Source organism: Panthera leo, chromosome A2 (genome assembly GCF_018350215.1).
Source record: "Panthera leo isolate Ple1 chromosome A2, P.leo_Ple1_pat1.1, whole genome shotgun sequence".
In the NCBI taxonomy this organism is placed as follows: Eukaryota; Metazoa; Chordata; class Mammalia; order Carnivora; family Felidae; genus Panthera; species Panthera leo.
In genome coordinates, this window is record NC_056680.1 from 152,321,987 (window position 1) to 152,345,703 (window position 23,717).

Consider the following 23,717-nt stretch of genomic DNA (forward strand, 5'->3'; position numbering starts at 1 on the left):
ATCTGCCATTTCATGAATTATTATTTTGTGATAAGTGCTATGAGCACTAACTCAGACCCCAGTAACAGTAACAAAGGGCTCACTACCTCTATTTTATAGATGAAATCAACTCACAAGGAATTTAAGTAATTTCCTCCTAGTAAGTCCAGGGTTAATAATAAAAGACCATGCTTTTAACCACTACACTACACTGCCCATGGTTGCCAACCAGATTTCCCCCCTTGAATTAATCTCTACTTTGTGAAGAAAAGGAGAGGCTTTGGAGTCAAACAGACTGACAAAGCTACTCGACTTCCCTGGGCCTATTTCCTGATGCCAAGAAGAATAGAATGAACCCTACACCTCATACAGTTTGATGGGATTATCACGTCCGAAACTGTGCTCAAATTACTTCACCTTTTGAACCTTTCTGTTCCCATCCCCTTGGCAGAGGGAGGGGGATTAGAACCTTGCAGAGTTCCCCAACTGATGTAAAATAGCCAGAATAGAAGGAAAAGGAGTTTCAATTCCTTCTCCAAATAATTAAAGGGAAATCTGAGACCAGATAAAGATTATTCCCAGCAGCCCTTCTGCTTCTCAGCAGAGTTTGAGTTTTTTAAACACATTCATATGCAAAATAAAACAAAACAAAAAAAGATGGAAGTTTATGTATCAGCATTTCAGGAGGTCCGGTAAGTAATAAACTAAAAGACAAACAGTAAAAAAATAGCTGTCCACTCTTCACATGTTTTGCTATCGTGGCACCAGGCATTTCAACTCTATTATAATCAGAAAAAGAAAGTGCTTTGTCCAGAGGCTGCATGCCCCGATGAAAGGTTTACAAAAAAAAATCACAGGGGCCCCTGAGTGGCTCAGTTGGTTAAGAGTCCAACTTCAGCTCAGGTCACGATCTCACACTTTGTGGGTTCAAGACCCGCATCGGGCTCTGTGCTGACAGCTCAGAGCCTGGAGCCTGCTTCCGATTCTGTGTCTCCCTCTCTCTCTGCCCCTCCCGTGCTCGTGCTCTGTCTCTCTCTCTCTCAAAAATAAACAAACATTAACTTTTTTTTTTTAAATCACAGACATAATGACAGGTGTTTAAGTGGGTCACACCTGTATAAATCTTTGGGGGATGAAATAGAATTTTATGGTTTCAACAAGCGACATCAAATAAAACTCCCATTTTAATGCATCCCTTCTTTCTATTCAGTATGAAACAGGCCAATAGAGCAAGAAGGCACATTAAATGGTTGGTGGAATCTGGGATGAGTCGTAAAATGTCCTGGTTCAGGCATCCACACTCGGTCCTTAGAAGACTGTTCCAGGGAGGTGAACTTTACTCAGGAAAGCAGAAATACACCTATCAAGTGGCCTCCGCACCAATGCATAACTAATACCCTTCCACCAGCAACACAGAAAGAGTAAAAATGTCATCAGACGGTAAACAAAGGTCCATCCCTGTGGTAACTGAAGACACTTTGAAATCCACATTCTTATAGTTTTTACTGCAGTCAGAAGGAAATAAGGGGTAATCAGGTTCCTCCTGGGAACAAACAGTAATTTACGACCAATTTATAAACTGATAAAATTATATTAGGTATGCACAGACACAGCTGTGATTCTGGTTTTCTACTATATCAAACTGCTATCATCATCAAAATACATAAGGGTAACATCAAAGGTCCATGATGAGAAAACCACTCAGTAACAGTGTTTACGAAAATCTTGCTATGGAGTTGAGATCTTGATTAAGATCGTAGATTAAGGCACTATCACAGAATTGTTCATCTCCAACACCTATCAACAACGAACAAATAATAAAAGTAATAACCCAAATCAGTAAAAAAATTATTGCTAAAATTCATCAGCAGAAACCAAACAAGCAAAGAAAGGAACAGATTCATGCTATAAATGGAGGAAAGTAGTGACCAGGAAAGAAAAAGGACTATGGCTGAATAATGACTCATATAGTAAGAATAGCAATTCTTTTCTGTTTTCTTTTTGAGAGAGAGAGAGCGCCAGAGTGCAAGTGGGGAAAGTGCAGAGAGAGAGAGAGGGAGAGAGCATCTCAAACAGGTTCCACACCCAGCACAGAGCCCGAAGTGGGGCTCAGTCTCACAACTGTGAGATCATGACCTGAGCTGAAATAAAGAATCCAGTGCTTAACTGACTGAGCCACCCAGGCATCCCTCAATTCTTAAGTTCAAAGATGAGATGATACAACAACAGAACGAATGGAAATGAGGAACCAAAGAACTGAAGCAATTTGGTACCAAATTATGTGTGGAAATGATTTGAGGACCAAAACAAAGCCATTATGACTCTAAGAAATCAACTAGCAGGGGAAATAACAGATATGGCTTAAAATCAAATCGATGCCACACAGAAAAGGCCCATGATAATTATAATGAAGGCAGAGAAACCAGGACAAAGTAGCTAAGGCAATTAGAGATAAGAGGATAGGTACAAAAAACAAAGATGAGCCAACACGAAGATAATTGGTATCTTTGACTTCAATAATTAGAGTAAGAAAATTATTTTTCAGATACAAAAGAAAGTTTCCCTGAAGTGAATGAAAGAACTGAATCTGAAGATAAAACGGCCACTGGTTATTTGGGGAGGGGGGGAGGGGGAATGATTCAGAAAGACTGGCTGAGTGCCCAGAATTATTTACGCTTCCTGGCACGTAGGGTACATCCATCTGTTATCAGGAAAGGGGAAATTAAGACGGCCATGGATTTCTTCGCAGAACAATTCAAAAAGCATTAGGAGGAGAGAGAAGTAACAGATAGATGGCAGCAGTGAACAAGGTCATGTCAGAAAGTGAGATGAGAACTCTTCCTTTGGAAAACTCCAGACTAAGTCAAGCAGCTCCCACAGGTTTCCCTCTCCGGCCAGGTCCTCCTGTCCTCCGTAGGAGGCATCTCCTATGTCAGCCTCCCAGCTCCCCACCCTGCTCAACACCAGTATATGGCATTTTACATATCAGCCACCACCCTGACATCCTCCATTCAAGACCAGGGGCAGAGGGACTATTAGGAAGCTCCTGCAATGACGGTAGGAGACGATGGTGGCTCCAATCAAGGTAAGGCAGAGGACTCGAGAGGAACAATCTATAACAATGCAGCATGTTTAACTGACCCCAACTCCCTGTCTGCGCCCTTCGGCGTCTTGCTCTTAATGTCTCCCTGCTGGGGCATCTGGGTGGCTCAGTTGGTTAAGCATCCAACTTCAGCTCAGGTCATGATCTCCTAGTTCGTGGGTTCGAGTCCTGTGTCGAGCCCTGTGCTGACAGCCTGGAGCCTGCTTTGACTTCTGTCTCCCTCTCTGTCCCTCCCTCGCTCATGCTCTGTTTCTGTCTCTCAGAAATAAATAAATGTTAAAAAAAAAAAATGTTTCCCTGCTTCTGGTCTTGCCCTCTAACAAACCATTCTCCAGTCTAAAATGAGAGCCATCTGTCAAACAGGCACACCAAATCATGTCTTTAGCCTGCTCAAAACTCTTCAGTGCCCACCACTACCCTCAGGATAAGGTCTAGGCTCTATCCCATCAGCTTCTTGCTTTCTCTCTTCTGCCTCATGTCTCACCACTCTTACTTCTAGCTATTAGTCACCCAAAACTGATTTCATTGTTAAGAACATTTGGGGGCAAAAATATAAACAGGTTTATTCCATTATAATTGATATACAATGAACTGCACATATTTACGTATATGAATTGATCAATTCTGCCATCTGTTTGTACCTGCAAACCATGCCCAACAAGATAATGAACATATCCATCACCACCCAAGTTTCCTGGTGACCCTCTGTAATCCCTCTGTCCCACACCCTTTCCTAAACCCACCCCCGCCTTAGGCAACCACTGACCTGCTGTCACGACAGTTTGTATTTTCTAGAATTATATATAAACGGAATTATACAATATGCACTTTCTTGTTGTCAAGAGGGTGGCTTCTTTCCCTACCATTTTGTCATACATATAAATAACTCAATCCTTTTTATTAACGAGTAGTATTCCACTACATAAATACGGTACAATTTGTTTATCTCTTCACCTGTTGATGTGCATTTGAGTTGATTCCAGTTTGAGTCTATGACAAATAAAGTTGTCACAACGTACAAGTCTTTGCCTGGACATATGCTTTCATTTCTCTTCAGTAAATATTTCAGAATACAATGCCTCGGTCATAAGTTAGGTATAGGTTTAATTTTTTAAGAGACTGCCAAACTGTTTTTCAAAGTGGTTTTTCTTGGTTTACATTCCTAACAATAGTTTATAAGAGCTCCACTTGTTCATATTCTAACAAGTGTATAGGGGCATCTCATTAGGATTTACTGCATTTCACTAATGACTAATGAAACTGAACATCTCTCCATCTGCTGATTCTTTGTATTTGTCTGCTTATTTTCTGTACTTCTTTTTTGGTGACATCTGTGTTCAAAAACATTCCCATTTCTTACGGGATCATTTGATAATATGAATCTCGTTCAATTTATTGAGATTAGACTTAGGGCCCAGGATACAGTCTATAATCTTAGTAAATGGTCCATGTACTCTTCTTAAATTTCAATTCCAGTGTAGTTAACATACAGTGTTGTACTAATTTCAGGTCTGCAATAAAGTGATTCAAAAACTCTATAAATTACTCGGTACTCATAATGATAAGTGCACTTTTAAGTCCCCATCACCCAGGTACTCTTGAAAATGTATACTCTTTTTATTCTTCTTGGGTAGAGCATTTTATAAACGTCAATTAGTTCAAGCTGATAGTAAGTATTAATTTAAGAATTGTTCAAGTCTTCTCTACCTTAATGATTTTCTGTATACTCATTCTATCAATTATTGAAAGAGAAGTGTTGAAGTCTCTGCCTATAACTGCGGCTTCCTTTATTTCTGCATGCAGTTCTCCCAGTTTTTGCTTCATGTATTTTGATGCTCTATTACTAGGCACGTAAACATTTAGGATTTTAGGTTTTCTTGATGAACTGACCAATGTATTATCTTGAAATGATCCTCTGTGTAATGTTCTTCACTATGATATGATTTTGGTGATTATTAATATAGCCACTCCAGTTTCTTGGGATTGGTGTTAACATGGTATATCTTTCTCCATACATTTTTCTTTCTCCATATTTTTAACCTATTTATGGCTTTATATCTGATGTACGTATCTTGTAGGCAACAGACAATTGGTTCTTATGTTTTAGCCTATCTGACAATCTCTGTCACATAACAGGAATATTTAGACCATTCACATTTAATGTGATTATAGATAGGGCTAGATTTAAATCTACCATCTTGGTATCAGTTTTCTGTTTTTCCCATCTGTTCTTTGTTCCCCTTTTTCCTCTCTTCCTGCTTTCTTTTGGACTGAGTACTTTTTATCATTCCATTTTTACTCTTTTGTTGGTTTTTAGCTATTATTTTGTTATTTTGTTTTTAGTGGTTGCTATAGAGTTTATGTTCTATATATTTCACTTATCAGTCTACCTTCACATACTATCATTCCACTTCGTGTATGGTATAAGAACATCAAACCAGTGCACTTCAATTTCTCCTTTTAGCCTTTGTGCTTTTTGCGTTTTCACACATTTTACTTCTATATATGTTATAAACCCTACAAAACACTGTTATCCTTGTTCTTTCAACAGCCAATTATCTTTTCAAAAGATTTAAATAATACAGAATTTTTTTAAATTACCCACATATTTACACTTCTAGTGTTTTTCACTCATCTATGTAGATCCAGATCTTTATCTGGTATCATATTACTTCTGCCTAAAGAAGTTTCTATGACAGGGGCACCTCGGTGGCTCAGTCGGTTAGGCGTCAACTTCAGCTCAAGTCACGATCTCATGGTTTTTGAGTTTGAGCCCCGCATCGGGCTCTGTACTCGCAGCTCAGAGCCTGGAGCCTGCTTCAGATTCTGTGCCTCCTCTCTCTCTGCCCCTCCCATGCTCATGCTCTGTCTCTCAATAATAAATATTTTTAAAAAAAAAGAATTTTCTATGACATTTCTTGTAATGCAAGCCTGCCAGTGATACATTCTTTCAGCTTTTATATGTGTGAAAGGTTTTTGAAAGATATTTTCAGTGGATAGAGAGTGCTAGGTTGACAATTTTTTCCTTTCGTTCTTTAAAGATTTGTCTCACTGTCTTCTGGACAATGAGAATATTGTTGTCATCCTTACCTTTGTTCCACTGCATACAATGTGTCCTCTTTCTCTGGATGATTTTTAAATCTTTATCACTTAATTTAAGCAATTTCATTATATTTTTTGGCACAGTTTTCTTCGTGTTTCTTGTGCACAGGGGGTCATCAATTTTTGTAGATCTGCAGATTCATAGTTTCCATCAAATTTGAAAAACTTTTGGCCATTATTTAATTATTTTTTCTAACTCTCCTTCTTTTCTTCTGAGACCTCCAATTACATGTATATTAGTCCACTTGAAGTTGTCCTCAGGTCATCAATGCTCTATTCATTTTTTCAGTCTACTTACTCTGTTGCATGTTGGCTTATTTTTTATTACTATGTATTTAAAATCATTAATCTTTTCTTAATATCTGATCTGCCACTAATCCCATAAGTATATATTTTATCTCAGACGTTATAGTTTTCATCTCTAAATTGATGTGCATCCTTTCATGTCCTCAATGCCTCTAATACATTCAATCTGTCCTCCAGCTTCTTAAACACATGGAACTTCATTATAATTATTCTTTTAAAATCCTTGTCTACTGATTCTGTGTCATTTTCTTGCCTATTTGCTTAACTGGTTAGTTTTGGATTTTAAACATTATTAATTTTACCTTGTTGGATGTTATATACTTTTGTTTCCCTATAAATATTCTGGGGCTCTGTTCAGGTTCAGGTATTGTGTTTATGCTTTGTTAGGTAGAACTAGGGAAGCTTTAATCTGGGGTTCATTTTGCCCCACTATGGAGGCAAACCAATGCTCCTTCTGAGTAATCTAACTGGTGCTCCATGAATTATGCAGCTTTCCACTCTAGAAAGAAAGGAACAGCTTGGGCTGTTGCAAGAAAATACCACAGATTGGGTGGCTTAAACAAAAGAAATTTATTTTCTCATAGGTCTGTAGGCTACAAAGTCCAAGATCAAGGTTCCAGCAGGGTTTATGATGAGAGCTCTCTTTCTGCCTCACAGACAGCTCACCTTCTTGCTGTGTTCCCACATGACAGAGAGAGCACTCTGGTGTTTCTTCCTCTTCTCATGAGAGCACCAATTCTATCAGATCAGGGTTCCAACTTCTGACATCGTTTATATATTTTTTATGTTTATTTTTGAGAGAGAGAAAGAGAGCAGGAGCAGGGGAGGGACAGAGAGGGGGAGGGGCAAAGAGGGGAATCCGAAGCAGGTTCCAGGCTCCAAGCTATCAGCACAGAGCCTGACGCGGGGCTTGAACTCACGTACCGTGAGATCTCGACCTGAGCCGAAGTTAGACACTTAAGTGACTGAGCCACCCAGGCACCCCCCACTTATGACCTCATTTAAAGCTAATCACCTTTTTAAAGACCCCAGCTCCAATATAGCCACGTGGGGTTTTAGGCTTCAACATATGGATTTGGGGGCACACAATTCATCATATAATAGGAACTTATTTCTACATCTGTGTGAGCTCTGAGGACTATTCCCTTTAATTTTTTAGGCAGTTCTTTCCCTAGTCTTAGATAGTTTCATCATACCCTTAAACTGATGAGTACTCGGATGAAGACTCTTTGCAGATCTCTAGAATTCTCTCTCTGCTTTCTTGTACTCTCTACTGTGAAATGTAGCTACCTTTTCCTCCCCTGCCTCCAACTCTGTCTTTCTCAACTCAGAGAGACTACTGTGCTCTGCCTGAGGTCTCCCTCCCTGCACTGCAACCAGAAACTCTCTCAAGATATAAATTGGGACAGGGGCACCTGGGTGGCTCAGTCAGCTAAGTGTCCAGACTTCAGCTCAGGTCATGATCTCACAGTTCATGGGTTGTGCTGACAGCTCAGAGCCTGGAGCCTGCTTCGGATTCTGTGTCTCCCTCTCTCTCTGCCCCTTTCCTACTCATGCTGTCTCTCTCTCTTTTTCTCTCTCTCAAAAATAAATAAACATTTAAAAAAAAGATATAAACTGGGACATGTGTAGAGCTCAGCTCATTTCTCAGCAATCCCTCCCTTGCTGCCTAATGCCCAGGGTTGTGAAAAATCTTTCCTTTTCCATTATTTTAGGTGTTTCTGGAAGCAAAGTAATCCAACCTTGTTCCTTCATCCTGTCCAGAAAAAGTTTGTACTGGACACTTACTTCTGTCTCCGCCATGCTTCCCTACTACAACCACTAATTAATCTTCAGTCTTCTACTTAGATCACATTTTATCTGGAAAATCCTTCTGAACACCTCACAGCTCAGGCAAGGGCTCCCTGGAGGTACTCTCCCCCTGCCAAGGGACCTGCCATGCTGTGTTAGAATTACTGCCTCAACTGCCCACATACCCCCTGCCATCATGCAGAAGCTGGAGTTGTGCGCTGTGCAACTGCTCTATCCCGACACCTAGCAGAACACCCCAACACAGCACAGATTTGTGCTCCACAAATCTACCTGAAGGAATAAACAAATGAAAGAAGCTCAGACAGCAGCTGAAGCCACATTCACTTTATCAACGAGTTTGTTGTGCATCATCCATTTCCTTAAAGAAAGATTATAAACTACTAGTTATAATTATGAAGTATTTAATAGTTATAGTTGTAACATTGAAAACAATAACAAGATGGAATGGTATTCCGCCCCCGCCCCCCCGCCGCGTGGTAGCAGGTATTGAAGAAAATAATCTATTACTAACGGCGTACTGTGAACATTCAAACCAATTTCAGAGATAAAGATGCCTTTAACATATGTTCATTACCACCCAATTTTACCTTAATATGGGTAATGAAATCAGAGGACCCAGTATAAACACTCCTTGAGAAATTCAAATTGTGACTAATTAACTTCCCTCCAGAGTCGAATGCTTTAGTCCAATCACCCGATCTAAAATTAGTGGAAAAAATATTAATGTCACATCTTTCAGTTTTACTTCTTCCCCATATTTTGAGAAGCCACATTTGAAAGGATTGATGGCATACAAAAAAAAAAAAAAAAAAAGGATGACAAAGGCAGATGAAATGCTGAAATGTCAAGTCCCAAGATGGAAACCTGATATTTGAAACGGTTGTCCTTGCCTGCCTGTGGGCTAGCTGCCTACAATCCCAGAGCCTCAAGGACCACTCCAGTCCCCGGGGGCCCTCCAAGAAGCCTAATTACCTGGTATGTTCTAAAATGCACCTTTTATAAAGACATCAACGAGAATATGCTTTGACAGTTACCCCACCTCCATTTCAGGACACTGAATGGAACCCAGGAAGAGACTCCCATAAAATACCAGTGTTGCATAAAAACATAAAAGGATACTTCCCACATTAAGAATTAACTTAGGAGAGGGGCGCCTGGGTGGCTCAGTCGGTCTGGCTTCGGCTCAGGTCATGATCTCACCGTTCGTGTGTTCAAGCCCCACGTCGGGCTCTGTGCTGACAACTCAGAGCCTGGAGCCTGCTTCAGATTCTGTGTCTCCCTCTCTCTCTGCCCCTGCCCTGCTCACACTCTGTCTCTCTCTCTCTCTCCCTCCAAAATAAACAAACATTAAAAAAAATTTTTTTTAAGAATTAACTTAGAATAAAACGAAAACCGAGACTCCTCAGCCAAGCTTTAATTCTTATCAAATACAATCAGTATCATCGCAGTGATTCTGAAACTGAGGGAGGAAGGCCACAAAATTCCAACATATGACCCACACGAGAATTCTAGAAGGCCAGGACTTACGCTACAGGGGTTGCTGGCTGTCTGAGCAGGGCTGTAGAAGGAACCCCACTGGGTGGCTCGCCTCTCGTCCCGGGAAGGGGTGCTGTTCACAGGCAGGACAGCTGGGACCCCGGGGCCTGTGACTGCAGCACTGGCAGGCTGGCTGCTGGGGGCCACGAGGGCAAAAGCGTCATCCAGGAGGGAGTGCATGGTCTGGCGCGCCTCCTCGATGGACGGCTGAGGCGGGATGTACTGGGAGGCTGGGAAGGGCAGGCCCGGATACCTCCCCAGCTCAGCAGAGGACGGCGTCTGTACATCGGCCGGGAGATCGGGATCAGACTAGGGCAAGACAAAGAGCAAAGGGAACAAGGATCAGATGTGAGCTTATGTGGTGACGTGAAAACCACAGGGCCAAAATGGGATTTAACAATTTTCACTGACAGTGAGGAAAAGGTCACCGTAAGAATTTTTTAAATGGCGGCTAACGGGTGGTGGTGGCAGGCAGAGCCTGAATCAGGACGAAAGAAAAAAGTGAAGATATTCAAAAATCACTTGTCCAGCAAAATTCAACCAACGAGCTGAAATGCACTTCAATACCTGCAAGTATGTGTTTTCATTAAATGTCCCTAAGCAGCCAAAAATGATGTCTCAGAGTCTTAGTTACTAAACTACCTAGTCAACTTTTCATAGATACCGAAGTCTAAAGCAGTCTATTGACTACAATAAGAAAAAGCAGCCCTACACACCCTCAAGAGAGTTCAAAGTCACCACCATATTACACCTGTGTGTATAAAAAATGTTGACACTGAGGTGCCTGCGTAGCTCAGTCTGTTAAGTGTCTGCCTCCGGATATCGGCTCAGGTCATGATCTCGTTCGTGGTCTTGAGGCAGAGCTCCACGTGGGGCTCTGTGTTCATCACGGAGCCCGTGTGGGAGTCTCTCTCTGCCCCTCCCCCACGCACACACACATACACGTGTGCACTCTCTCAAACAAACTTTTAAAAATTTAATACTTATTATAACTACTTGTTATAGTAAACAAAGAGTATTCAGAAACCACGTTTTAATTTTTAATTTTTTTAAGTGTATTTATTTATTTTGAGGGGTGTAGGGAGGGTCAGAGAGAAAGGGAGAGAGAGAGAATCCCAAGAAGCTCTGACTGTCAGCGCAGAGCCCGATGCGGAGCCTGAACTCATAAACCCATGAGATCACGACCTGAGCCAAAATTAAGAGTCGGACGCTTAATCGACTGAGCCACCCAGGTGCCCCCAGAAACCACATGTCTTTAAATGGAACTATCTCTGGATAACGTGAGTCATCAAGAAAGGTTTAAATATTATTCTATACAGGGGCACCTGGCTGGCTCAGTCAGTTAAGCACCTGACTCTTGATGTTGGTTTAGGTCATGATCCCAGGGTTGTGCTCTCTCAAAAATAAATATTAAAAAGAGGGGGGAAAAAAAAAAAAAGAAGGGCACCTGGGTGGCTCAGTTGGTTGAGTGTCTGACTTCAGCTCAGGTCATGATCTCGCAGTAAGTGGGCTTGAGCCCCACATCAGACTCTATGCCGACAGCTCAGAGCCTAGAGCCTGCAGCCTGCTTCAGATTCTGTGTCTCCCTCTCTCTCTGCCCCTCCCCTGCTGGATCTCTCTCTCTCTCCTTCTCTCTCTCTCTCAAAAATAATTATTAAAAAAAAAACTTCTTAAAAAAAGCCTCTGTCCTGTCCAACAGATGATCCATTATTACTCATGCCAGCATCAAACATTTAAGGGCAGTCACTGCTTAACTCCAGACAGAAAACCACACTACAGACTGGCAAACCACAAACGGCCCTCAGACCTGTTTTGCTTGGCCTGTGCAGTCTTAAAAAAATAAAGAGCTAATATTTTTTAAAACCTGAAGATTTAATATTAACACTCAGATTTGTGGATTCTCTTGGCAGAACCTGAAGCTGTGGCATCACCCGGCCCTTACTCCTCCGACAGAAACAACTGCCGTTGAGCAGTGGCTGGCTCTTGAGATGGATCCGGGGCCCTTCCCCTCCCAACAGCAGGGGGTGGTCCCACTGCTGTATGCATGACACCTCGGTCTCTTTCTCTAAAACTGGGCTATCCCAGGAAAGGTTCCAGTAAGTGAGAGCTGTCCTCAAGGAATTGTAAGTAAGGATTCGGGGTCCCAAGGGGTTCTCTGACGTATGACGAGCGCTAGAAGAACTCTGTGTTCCTTTCCTTACGAGGTGGATAAAAGGTCCACATGCAGGCCCCTCTCCCATTCTTGGATTTCTTGAAGAGCAGAAAGGGAAGACTGTGGTCAGTAGTGCGTCACCAGACTAACAGCTCATGGTGGAACAAAGGAAAAGGGTGTCTATAAACACATCCCACTGGCGAGTGAAAGGGTCTCTCCAAAGACAGAAGTGATGCTCCTGGTGGTGGTTCCAGTAAGTGACTAGTTACCTGTTGTTTAAATGAAAGAAGGCAAGAAAGAAACAACAGGCCCAAAATGGAGTCGCTGCCCCCCAGGAGCAAACCAAGACTTCACTGCATTTTCAGCCTCTTCCAGGAATGTGACCTTTAACCAGTCAATCTGGAAATTCCTGATCTGCACTAGTGAGGTAACAGGCGTGATAGACCACCCCCCCCCCTTCCCCCAGAGAAAGGTGACCTTGCCTGAAACAATTCGCTCTTTGTTAGAAAACTTCCTTTTCTGCCCCCTTCCATTTTGTACAGCTCCTCGGAGCTCCTTTCAACTCTCCGCGTCTGATGCTGTGGGATTCAAGAGCTGTTGAGTAAAGTCTATGAGATCTTCAAACTTACTCAGGTGAATCCTGCTTTATAGCGTTGTGTGGCAAGGAAGCGAGCATGTGGCCACACAAAAAACTGCAAGCCTGAACAGAGATTCCAACGGTTTAACTTTTACAGCAAAAAGTATGCTGTGAAGGAGGGACTCATGAATCTTGCCAAGAAGGCAAAGAGCTACGGAGCCATGACGTTAGAGCTTTCCGTTCTTTCTTCTTCCGGTCTCCTCATTTTGCAGGCTACACTGCCAGCAACTTGCAGGCCAACAAGAGATCTTCATTTTTCTGTATCTCGACACCTGTAGGGTGTTTCACATAGAGGTGGTAGTCAATAATACAGGGGGAACCGTGGTGTGTGGAAAGGAAGATTTACCCAGGATCCCTGCTGGAATTTGAATTCCACTCTCTTGAATCTCAGCCTGATAATTTCGTTATTAGTCAATGTGTTTTCCTTCGGACAGGTACACATTCGCCCGTCATTCCTCAGAAATACATAGGAAGTTTTTACCTTCAGTCATCAGACAGGATGTACTCTGGTGCCCATTTTGCAGTCTTCCGTAGGAATTCTAAGAGAGTGATCAGACACCCTGGCTAGACCAGGACAATGTCAGAGTATGCCTGCTGTCCCAGTATAATCATTAATAGAGACTCTTTTCACTCTCCCAAGTGCCAGGCTTGGATGATAAATTGTATCAGGGGTAGACAAACCTTTTCCGTAAAGGGCCAGACAGCAATTATCTTAGGCTCTGTGAGTCACAGAGACTTTGCTGCTCTGTTATTTAACTCTAACACTGCAGCAAGAGCAGCCATAGAGAACACACAGATGAATGGTGCAAGGGCACAACAGTGTTCCAATAAAACTTTACAAAAACAAGTGGCTGGCTGGATTTGGCCTGAGGGCCATACCGTGCTGAGGCCTGAATTACAATGGTAACCCCAGTTGCCAAGAAATCTAGGAATATTCCTTTCACCCTAGGAGAAAAGAGCTCATAACGAGAAGACATTTTGAAGGTAGAGTGTAAAATTTAAGAAAAAAACACATGAGTAGTATAATCTTCAAGATGAAATACTACCTAAGAAAAAATGAGTTCAAAAAAAAGGGGGGGGGGATTATCTTTGAAAGCGTGTGTTTCAGAATTTTTATGGAATGGAAAAAGCCCACGTAAGAAAAATTTCATTTTAAGGAATCTCTGAAAAAATGAAGCCGGCTGACTGAGGCGGAGCTCTCCAGGGAAGGGCTGCTTTCCACCAGCTGAAGGAGGGGTCTCTGCTTTCCACTAAGAAAAAGAGCAGGAAGTACAAGGATGATCCGGTCACCCTGAAGGAGGCCTGATTTCGGATCACTGATGAAGACAAATGGAGAGAGCAAGAAGACGACAAAAGACTTCATGGCAACAGATGACGGGACTCAGGGCTACTTAAAAAAAGACGGGATGGGGCTGCGGATTTCCTCTGAGAGATGAGCCCTGGCTGGCTCGGGAAGTCAAGGGGTAAGAAGGAATGCGCCCCCCCCCACCCCCCCCCGCCACCTCTTCTATTTATCGGTTTCACGCATCAGGCCTGCAAGTCCCCATCAGGCCTGCAAGTCCCCGGTGAGACAAAAGCAAAAGTTCAAGTGACCATCCTGGGGAGCCCAGGGGACAGTCTTTTCCAGGTGAAGCCCAGACAGCCACCTGTCCACAGCACAAGAACACTACAAGAGCGCCACCTGCTGTATGAATTGCCAGCCCGGGCTCCCCCGTCTCAGGAATTCATCCACAGACCCCCTGGGATTGCACCAATCCTCACAAACAGGCACGGCCAGTCTTTAAAACACCAGAAATACAGTCAGTTGCCAAGGAAAAGTCTGGTTCTTTCGGATGATCACGATTCGATGCTATCTAGCCCTAACGTCAGTGTGGTGTTTGCCCTATCTCCATTAGTCTTCATATCTTTCCAGGGTAGTTATTTGTCTAATTTAGGAGGCAATGGCTGGTTGCATAAATTCTGTCCAAAGTGATCATGCGCATCACAAGCCCCTTCTCCAAGATGTGGGGTTTTTTTTTGTTTTTTTTTATTTTTATTATTATCTTTTTTTTTTTTTTTTTGCTAATGTCTCTCTAAACAAGGATGCCTCTGTAAGCGCATCTCCGGAAGGAGGAAGGGGTCTTGTGCAATGAGCCAGGTTTGCACCCCGGCCCAAGGCTACCGGTGTCCTTCCCGCACTGCTGGAAGTCAGCCACATCTGGCTCTCCCTCCGTCTTGGGTTGTCTTTGTGTCACAGACCTTTGGGGAGGCTGGCACTTTCTTCCCTACTCAATGAGGTCTGTGTATGTGCGCCTTAATGCTCTCAATGTCTGCCTTTAACACTTCAAGCAATTCTGTGTGTGCCCCTTTCCGTTGGAAGAAAAAAAAGTTTAATTCCGTATTTCTTAATTTCCATTAAGCTCTTTGTTCCATTAAAATTACACACACACACACACACACACACACACACACAGACACACACACAATACCTTCTTGCACTCTAGGAAGAGAAGGGATAGACAAAACCCTAAATACCCCTCCTATCACCAAGAAACCCAAACAATTCTATGACCGGGGGAAGGAAGAAAAAATTGTTTTCCAGTTAACTTCCAGGAGTACCCATCCTGAAGCATAAGAGAACAGGGCTTGTGTACAGAAAGGACAAACACGGGGTTACGTTTCCAGAGGGCTCACTTCGCAGCCTGCTGGGCTCTGTGACTCAAGTCTCCTCTCAAAGGAGCAGCCTACCAGTTCCCTCACTCCACATTGTCTCATGGCCCTGAGTGTCAGTCATCGGCAGCAACAGCACACAGGGCAGCAGCCACTAGCAGTCACTCTCCGAAGAGCCACCCCACCCCGGCTCCGGGAGCTAGAGTCAGCGTTACGTACTGGGCAACCAATGTAGGCAGAGTTGTGGACACCGGGGGGCCTCTTGTAAGTGCCATCGCTGTCTGTGGTGATGAGTCTGTCCTTCTCAGCATCTCCGGGACAGCCGTTGACCTGGTGTTTTCGGCGTGGTTTAGGAGATCGTTTTATCCTGGAGCTGCGGGAGGGGGTGGGGGCAGGAAGGAGGTTATCTTCATAGGAAATAATCCTTCCTGCCAGTAGCTTATCCACTAAACACAAAGTATTTTCCAAGCATCTGGGATATGGTGGCCACTGTGGTGAACACCCCATAGGATACAAATATGTAAGACATAGTCTCTGCTATGAGGAAGCCACAGTCTACCTGAGCATATTAAATGCACGCAACAACAGAGAATAATATAAGGTAATATATAACCGTGACTTTTTCCGGACTTTCAGAGAAGGGCAAGATCAGTGTGAGCTACCAGTATCATGGCTGGCTATACAGCACCTGAACTAGGTCTTGAAGAGCAAGTAGGATCTGCAGAAGGGGAGGGATGTGGGGAGAAATGCGAAGCAGACGAATGTATGGCGGGCAACAGCAGGCCCATCTAAGGGAGAGACAGTTCTGTCTACACTGCTGGATGGTGGAAAGTAGCCGGAATGGGGAGGCAGGGAGCCTCCTGTTACAGGGCAGGTTCCATGAGGCAGGGAACCAAAGCAGTTACAGGTGTTGGACACAGCAAGACCAACCAGAGCAGCGATTATAGCACACACACATGCCTTCGGGGCAGGGGTCCGGAAGGCCAAGAGACCAAGACTCGGAGGGCAGCTATGGGAAAAGAAATGCACCTGCACCTGACACGGACGGGTGCCCACTCGAAGGAGGTGAAGGTACTGGAGGTGAGGGTGGGATGGGAGAGGAGGGAGATTCCCCAGTGAGAGAGACTCGAGCACAGCCATCTGAGAAAGAGAAGGTGCCTGCCATATCCAACTAGGTGAATTCAGGGAGGCAGAATAAAGCCAGGGCCGGGGTTCTGAGGCCCCTGGAGGAGCAGGCGGGAGCATGAGAAGAGGCCCAGCAGGAGCAAGGCCGACGGCGCCTCCACAGGCAACCCTTGGGGGGTGCCCCTGCCCCCTCTGCGGACGCCCACCTCTTCCTGGGCTCTATGAACACTGAGGGCACGCTGGCCGTGGGGTCCAGGATCTTGTCGATCTGCATCTGCGCCCTGCGGTATACACGGTGCCGCTCGCGCGTGTCGCCCGAGGACAGGTCGTCCACCACCGGGAATTCGTAGTGGCCACGGCGCTTGGCGCGGAGCCGGATCTTGTTCCGATGGTGCTCGATCTCGGACTTGTGCCGCAGGGCCGTCTGGATCTGCGTGGCCGAGGGGAGAGAAATGAGTCACATGGAATGTTCCCAAAGGTTCCTGCCACCCACGCTGAGACAGCATCTTAGGGAAGGCCTTTCTTTTCCCCAGACCCGTGTCCAGGCCCAAAGGGACAGGCACTCCCACACGGGGGCATACATACCTATGTATCAAGCACTACATTTTAAAAAGAGAGTAAAAAAAAAAAAAAAAAAAAAGATGTAGGCTATCAAGTTGTGAGGCCACAGGCCTGGTGAGCACATTCCCTTCTTTCTTTCCACCAGATGGAAAATCCACTTTAGGGAGGATTTACCCATAGCAGGTACAGAGGCGTGCAGACAGCTCTAGGTTAGGACTGGGGCTGAGCAGGGCCAGGACTCGGTGAGAAGAGACAACACACACCATCCTAAACCCGGGACACACGTTCTTGTCACATTCTTAGCAAGAAGCCAATGAGGGCTAGAGAGGGAAAACTCTAGGAACTCTTGATGGGACTTCGGTAAGATGATCTACTTCAAGGATCACCTTTAAAGTGGGCAGGGGGTTTCCGCCACACCAATTGCTTATGACTTCATCCTGGCAGAACTCACAACAGTAGCAGGTATTTGTTAGAGGCAGGAAATGCACAGCATGAAGCTATGTGCAGTCCTAAATGGCTCAGGCCAGGTCAAACCTTTCAAGTTCAAGGTAACAGTGCCTTGGCCTGGCCTTCTGCTTCCCCAAATCTTACCAACTCACTCTTCCAGGATTCACTGGAAGACGATTTTACTACGCCTTCCTAGATCCTTGGGATCAGAGCGGATCTATCTGGGATCACCCCCCAATTCAAAGGTTCATTAGGAAAACCGATAGGACTTAGCATTTAGTCCCATTTAATACAGCAAAAGGACGCAAATTAAAATAAGCACAGGGTATGTGGGGTGAAATCTGGAGGAAATAAAGCACAAGCTTCTAAGAGGCCTTTCCCAGGGGAGTCACACTAAATATGCTTAATTCCTCCAGCACTGAGTTGCGACAACACATGTGAGATGTTGTCCACCAAGGAAGCCCATCAGAGATGCAGTGCCCAGGATCGGTACTGGGGGCTGGTCCAACAGGCACCCTCTGTCTAGCGTGTACCAAAATCCCAGAGTCCCAGAAGGAAAAGAGATGTTCGAGTAAGTCATAACGTTTGCAAAAACGGTCTGGGCACAGTGAACCACTCTGTTCTGGGAATGACAGGAGCCTTTCTGACATGTAAGTTCCTCAACATCAGCCAAGGGCCAAAACAGGACTCTTGAAGGATAGCAATCTCATGTTTGCCACGTGAACTCTCTGCACAACGGCCAGTGTGCGAAACGGGGTCCTTGAATGGTATCTGATCTAAAAAAGCGGAGCATAAAACTTAAAATTAAGCATACTTCTTAGCAGCTCCGACCTTCAACACTGCAATTTTCACTTGTTGGTAAGCACTGACCAAATCAGAATGTGTTTTGTTTTTTTTTTTTTAATATAAATGTACTTTTCAATATGAGCAAATACCTCTTTGTTAATTTTGTTGGTTTCTGCCACCCGGTCGGCCAGTACGGTGTGCTGAACTGGAGGTCCTGGTATCGGCTGCATGGCGATCAGCTGTATCTTACTGGGAACCCGCCGGCTGGCCTCTGAGGACCGGGAGAGCCTGTCCACGTGCTCAAAGATGGAGGCTGACGAGTGCTGCTCGTTCCCTGAACTGGGCGGCGGTGGCCCTGGAGCAGAAGGAAAAGCAAAAGCATAAATAAGAAATAGCAAATAATCAATCGTGACGCTGCATGGTGTCAAAACTTGCCATGTTTCGTCTAACGGCATCTCAAAGTCTTCAGGAAGGAAAGAGAGAGGACAGGAGCTGCTTAGTCAGTCACTAAGCAACTTGCACAACTTTTAGAGGAACACTGAAAGCAGCTCTGAACTTCCGCTATCAGTTGGAATGATAAAAATTTAGCCACCAGGGCAATTATACTGATAGAAAAACAAGAGAATAGGGAACAGTGGACATGCAGGTATGTGCTGGTTAACAATGAACACATCTGGAAAATTACAGAAAAGTTATAAAAGAAATTGAAGAAGACACACAAAAAATTGGAAAAACATTCCATGCTCCTGGACTGGAAGAACAAATATTGTCAAAATGTTGGTATTACACAAAGCAATCTACATATTCTGTTCCTGGACCACTTTCTTACACCATACACAAAAATAAACTCGATGAAAGACCTAAACATAAGAAAGGAAGCCATCAAAATCCTAGAGAAGAAAGCAGGCAAAAATCTCTTTGACCTTGGCGGCAGCAACTTCTTATTCAACACTCCCTCCCTCAGAGGCAAGGGAAACAAAAGCAAAAATGAACTACTGGGACCTCATCAAAATAAAAAGCTTCTGCACTGCGAAGGAAACAATCAGCAAAACTAAAAGGCAACCGACAGAATGGGAGAAGATATTTGCAAATGACACATCAGGTAAAGAGTTAGTTTCCAAAATCTATAAAGAACTTATCAAACTCAATACTCAAAAAACAAATAATCCAGTGAAGAAATGGGCAAAAGACATGAATAGACACTTCTCCAAAGACGACATCCAACCGACACATGAAAAAATGCTCAACACCACTCATCATCAGGGAAATACAAGTCAGAACCACAATGAGATACCACCTCACACCTGTCAGAATGGCTAACATTAACAACTCAGTCAACAACAGACGTTGGCAAGGATGCGGAGAAAGAGGATCTCTTTTGCATTGTTGGTGGGAATGCAAGCTGGTGCAGCCACTCTAGAAAACAGTATGGAGGTTCCTCAAAATGTTAAAAATAGAACTACCCTACGACCCAGCAATTGCATTACTAGGTATTTATCCAAGGGATACAGATAGGCTGTTTCAAAGGGGCACAGGCATCCCAATGTTTATCGCAGCACTATCAACAACAGCCAAAGTATGGAAAGAGCCCAAATGTCCATCAACGGATGAATAGATAAAGAAGATGTGGTATACATACACAATGGAGTATTACTCGGCAACCAAAAAGAATGAAATCCTGTGGTGCCTGGGTGGCTCAATTGGTTAAGCCATCTGACTCTTGGTTTGGGCTCAGGTCATGATCTCATGGTTTGTGAGTTCAAGCCCCACAATGGGCCCTGTGCTGACAGTGCAGAGCCTGCTTGGGATTCTCTCTTTCCCTCTCTCTCTGCACCCCCCGACTCACTCTGTATCTCTCTCAAAAATAAATCAATAAACAAAAGAAAAAAATGAAATTTTGCCATTTGTAACTACGTGGATGAACTAGAGGGTATTATGCTAACCAAATTAGTCACAGAAAGACAGATATCATATGACTTCACTCATATGAGGAATTTAAGATACAAAACAAATGAACAAAAGGGAAGCAAAACTAATATAAGAACAGGGAGGGGGACAAAACATAAGAGATTCTTAAATATAGAGAACTGAAGGTTGCTGGAGGGATTGTGGGTGGAGGGATGGGCTAAATGGGTAAGGGGCATTAAGGAAGATACTTGTTGGGATGAGCACTGGCTTTTATACATACAGGATGAATCACTGGAATCTATTCCTGAAATCATTATTACAATATATGCTAACTTGGATGTAAATTTTAAAAAATAAAAATAAAGGGGCGCCTGGGTGGCTCAGTCAGTTAAGTGTCCGACTTCGACTCAGGTCATGATCTCATGGTTTGTGAGTTCGAGCCCCGCGCTGGGCTCTGTGCTGACAGCTCAGAGCCTGGAGCCTGCTTCGGATTGTGTCTCGCTCTCTCTCTCTGCCCCTCCCCTGCTCACACTCTGTCTCTATCTCAAAAATAAATAAAACATTAAAAAAAATTTTTTAATAAAAATAAAAAAGAATTCTCACGGCAAAAGAAAAAAAAATTAAAATAATGAACACATCTAGTCTTTCAGTTCTGACACACAAAGAAAACTAAGTTGAAGAGCCACAAAAAGAAAAAGCTGCTGCCAAGAGGGAATTTTTCCCACTTATAAAAACAGGAGTGGTACCCTTAAAAAAGGGGGACACTACATGGCATGCATATCTTACTACATTGAACTTTAAAAATTTTTTTTTAACGTTTATTCATTTTTTTTGATAGAGCATGAGTGGGGGAGGGGCAGAGAGAGAGGGAGACACAGAATCCGAAGCAGGCTCCAGGCTCTGAACTGACAGCACAGAGCCCGACGTGGGGCTCGAACTCAGGGACCGTGAGATCATGACCTGAGCTGAAGTTGGGACACTCAACGGACTGAGCCACCCAGGCACCCCATCATTGAACTTTTCAGAAAAGTAACCAGAACTTCAAAAGAGAGGGGTGCCCCGGTGGCTCAGTCGGTTAAGTGTCCAACTTAAGCTTGGTCATGGTCTCACGGTTCATGAGTTCGAGCCCTGTGTCCGGCTCTGTGCTGACAGCTCGGAGCCTGGAGCCTGGTTCGGATTGTGTGTCTTCCTCTCTCTCTGCCCCTCCCTCACTCACACTCTGTCTCTCTCAAAAATGAATAAGCGTTAAAAAAAAATTAAAAAGAAAACAGAGATCGGATCTTAGTAGAATGGGTGATTTTCTCCAATTTCTTGCATTTTCTCTAGTGGGGATTTTCTCTAATGCATATGACTTTGGTAGTAGATATAATCTCAATAAACTTTACTTTTCAAAAGGCAAAGAGAGAGATGCAGAAGGGATGAAGAGATGGGAAGAGCTTGATAGAGGTACTTAGATACACTCCCTCTGCTAAGCCACAGTTGTCCCCTGAACACTCTGGACAGTGCTTTACAATACACGACCAAGAGGTCACAAGAAGGAGCGAGAGCATGTGGAATCTGTTTTAATGCACGCACATCAGTGGTGTGTACGTCTTTGTATTTCCTCTCAATTTGAATTATATCCCACACGATTAGAAATGATTTATAGAACTGTGAATGAATGACGCCTCTCTAGCAAGGGAGCATCATTATCTGGATTCGGGCTATTCTCGGGCTTTCCTTCCCTGCCCTGGGCCCAGAGGGAGCCTATTTGTGCAACACAAGCACAGCCGGCACCACCATTCATCCTGTGGCAGCTACTCAAATTGCAGGCACAAAGCCTAAAAGGGGGTAATTAGCTTTGCCAGACAGGCTAGCCTTGCTAACCCAAACTTTCACAGTAACAGCAAATGTCACAAAGGGGAACCCTTTAAGCTACTGACACTTAAAGATGAGACGCTTTCCTCCAGAAGGGTTAACAGACCGGGGCACACAGATGACAAAGGAAGATCACCATTCCCCGACTTCCGCGCTGTCTTCCTGCCTGGGTACCTCCGAGCTGCAAGCCTATGCCTAGCTCCTGTCGGTGCCCTCTTCCAGTCCCCAGCTGTGGTCATGGTTTGGCACAATTCACCAACTGCAACCAGACAATATATGTATGTGTATATATCTGTAACGGGGATATACTTTTTTAAGTGTATTTATTTGGGGGAGGGGTGGGGAGGGTTAGAGAGAGAGGGAAAGAGAGAGAACCCCAAGGAGGCTCCAAACCATCAGTGCTGAGCTCGATGTGGGGCTCAGACTCATGAACTGTGACATCATGACCTGAACCGAAGTTGGATGTTTAACCAACTGAGCCACCCGGGCGCCCCATAACTTGGTTATTTTTATGTTTGCTATATATTGTACAAATAAAAACTGCATGGACAATAATGACCAATGGAAGGTACAACTGGATACACAGAGATTAATCTGCATGAATATACCTTAAGGTAATAGGAGATTTTGGATTAAAATCCATTTATATTCAAATAGAAAACCAAAAAAACTGTAATGATAGAAATTAGAGTATAGGATAATGTAGACAAAGCAGGACGACAGGGGAAAGAACTATAGGAAGTGCTGAAATGGTGAAGCTATAAAACATTTTTAAAGAATATTAATTTCATTATCTGCAGGTGAATACAAAGTACACTATCGCTAAGGCCCGTGGCCCCCATTAGTGTCCTGGGAGGCAGGGATCACATTTCTGTCTTCCTCTTCCTCCCATTCTAGCACCTCACCCGCCACAGGCACTAAGCACAGATATGCTGAATGCAGGACTAACCAACCAGTCACTTCAACTAAGTTTATAAAATTTTACCCCACAAAGGCATCCGGGAATCTGCTTCAATGAAAAGAATTCTAATCTGTGAATTTAGTCATTCTATGAATGAGTGCTCCACAATTCCTTGACAAACTTTGATGTGATAGGCAGTCAAAACAGTTGCCCTGCAATCTCCCCCAAATTATTCATTTGCTTTGCAAACTCCGTAGCAACGCCAAAGGAGGTATCGGCTTAGCTCCAACTGAAACTTCTAGAAGTCCATTCTACAATTCAGAACTTGTGGAATTCTCATGAACGAAGTGCCAACTACTTAAAAATCACATCCTTGGGGCGCCTGGGTGGCTCAGTCGGTTGAGCGTCCGACTTCAGCTCAGGTCATGATCTCTCAGTCTGTGAGTTCGAGCCCCGCATCAGGCTCTGTGCTGACAGCTCAGAGCCTGGAGCCTGTTTCGGATTCTGTGTCTCCCTCTCTCTCCGCCCCTCCCTGACTCAGGCTCTCTCTCTGTCTCAGAAATAAACATTAAAAAAAATTTTTTTTTTTAAATCACATCCTTGCACACACGTTTCGCAGTCCTTACCTACTCAGTGGATTCCCGATGACAGAGGAGGAGGGACACAACATTAGGCAAGAACACCACAATGGTGGCACAGTACCAGGCTGAATGCCGTTGCCTTCACACGAGGAAGGTGCATCGTCTCCCTAGCTCATCTCTCTCTTCACAGCTCTGCTAAAGGGAACCCGTGGTAACAATGTGACTTACTCTAAAACCACAGTAACTGTGAACACAATGACATCTAAGTAACCTCC

The 23,717-nt window shown here is 44.0% G+C and overlaps 1 protein-coding gene across 4 annotated transcripts in view; it reads right to left on the minus strand.

Annotated features, from left to right (window-relative positions):
* KIAA1549 (KIAA1549 ortholog) overlaps positions 1 to 23,717 on the minus strand; it is a 135,922-nt gene that overhangs the window by 27,708 nt on the left and 84,497 nt on the right. For all 4 annotated transcript variants that reach the window (XR_006199058.1, XR_006199057.1, XM_042925976.1 and 1 more), the window contains 4 exons: positions 18,345 to 18,550; positions 16,608 to 16,831; positions 15,496 to 15,649; positions 9,830 to 10,147 (listed from right to left, as the gene is read on the minus strand). Coding sequence is in view for 2 of the 4 variants with exons in the window: in XM_042925976.1 (XP_042781910.1) it covers positions 9,830 to 10,147; positions 15,496 to 15,649; positions 16,608 to 16,831; positions 18,345 to 18,550 (902 nt within the window). In the remaining 2 variants the exon portion in view is untranslated. The remainder of the gene's footprint in view (positions 1 to 9,829; positions 10,148 to 15,495; positions 15,650 to 16,607; positions 16,832 to 18,344; positions 18,551 to 23,717) is intronic.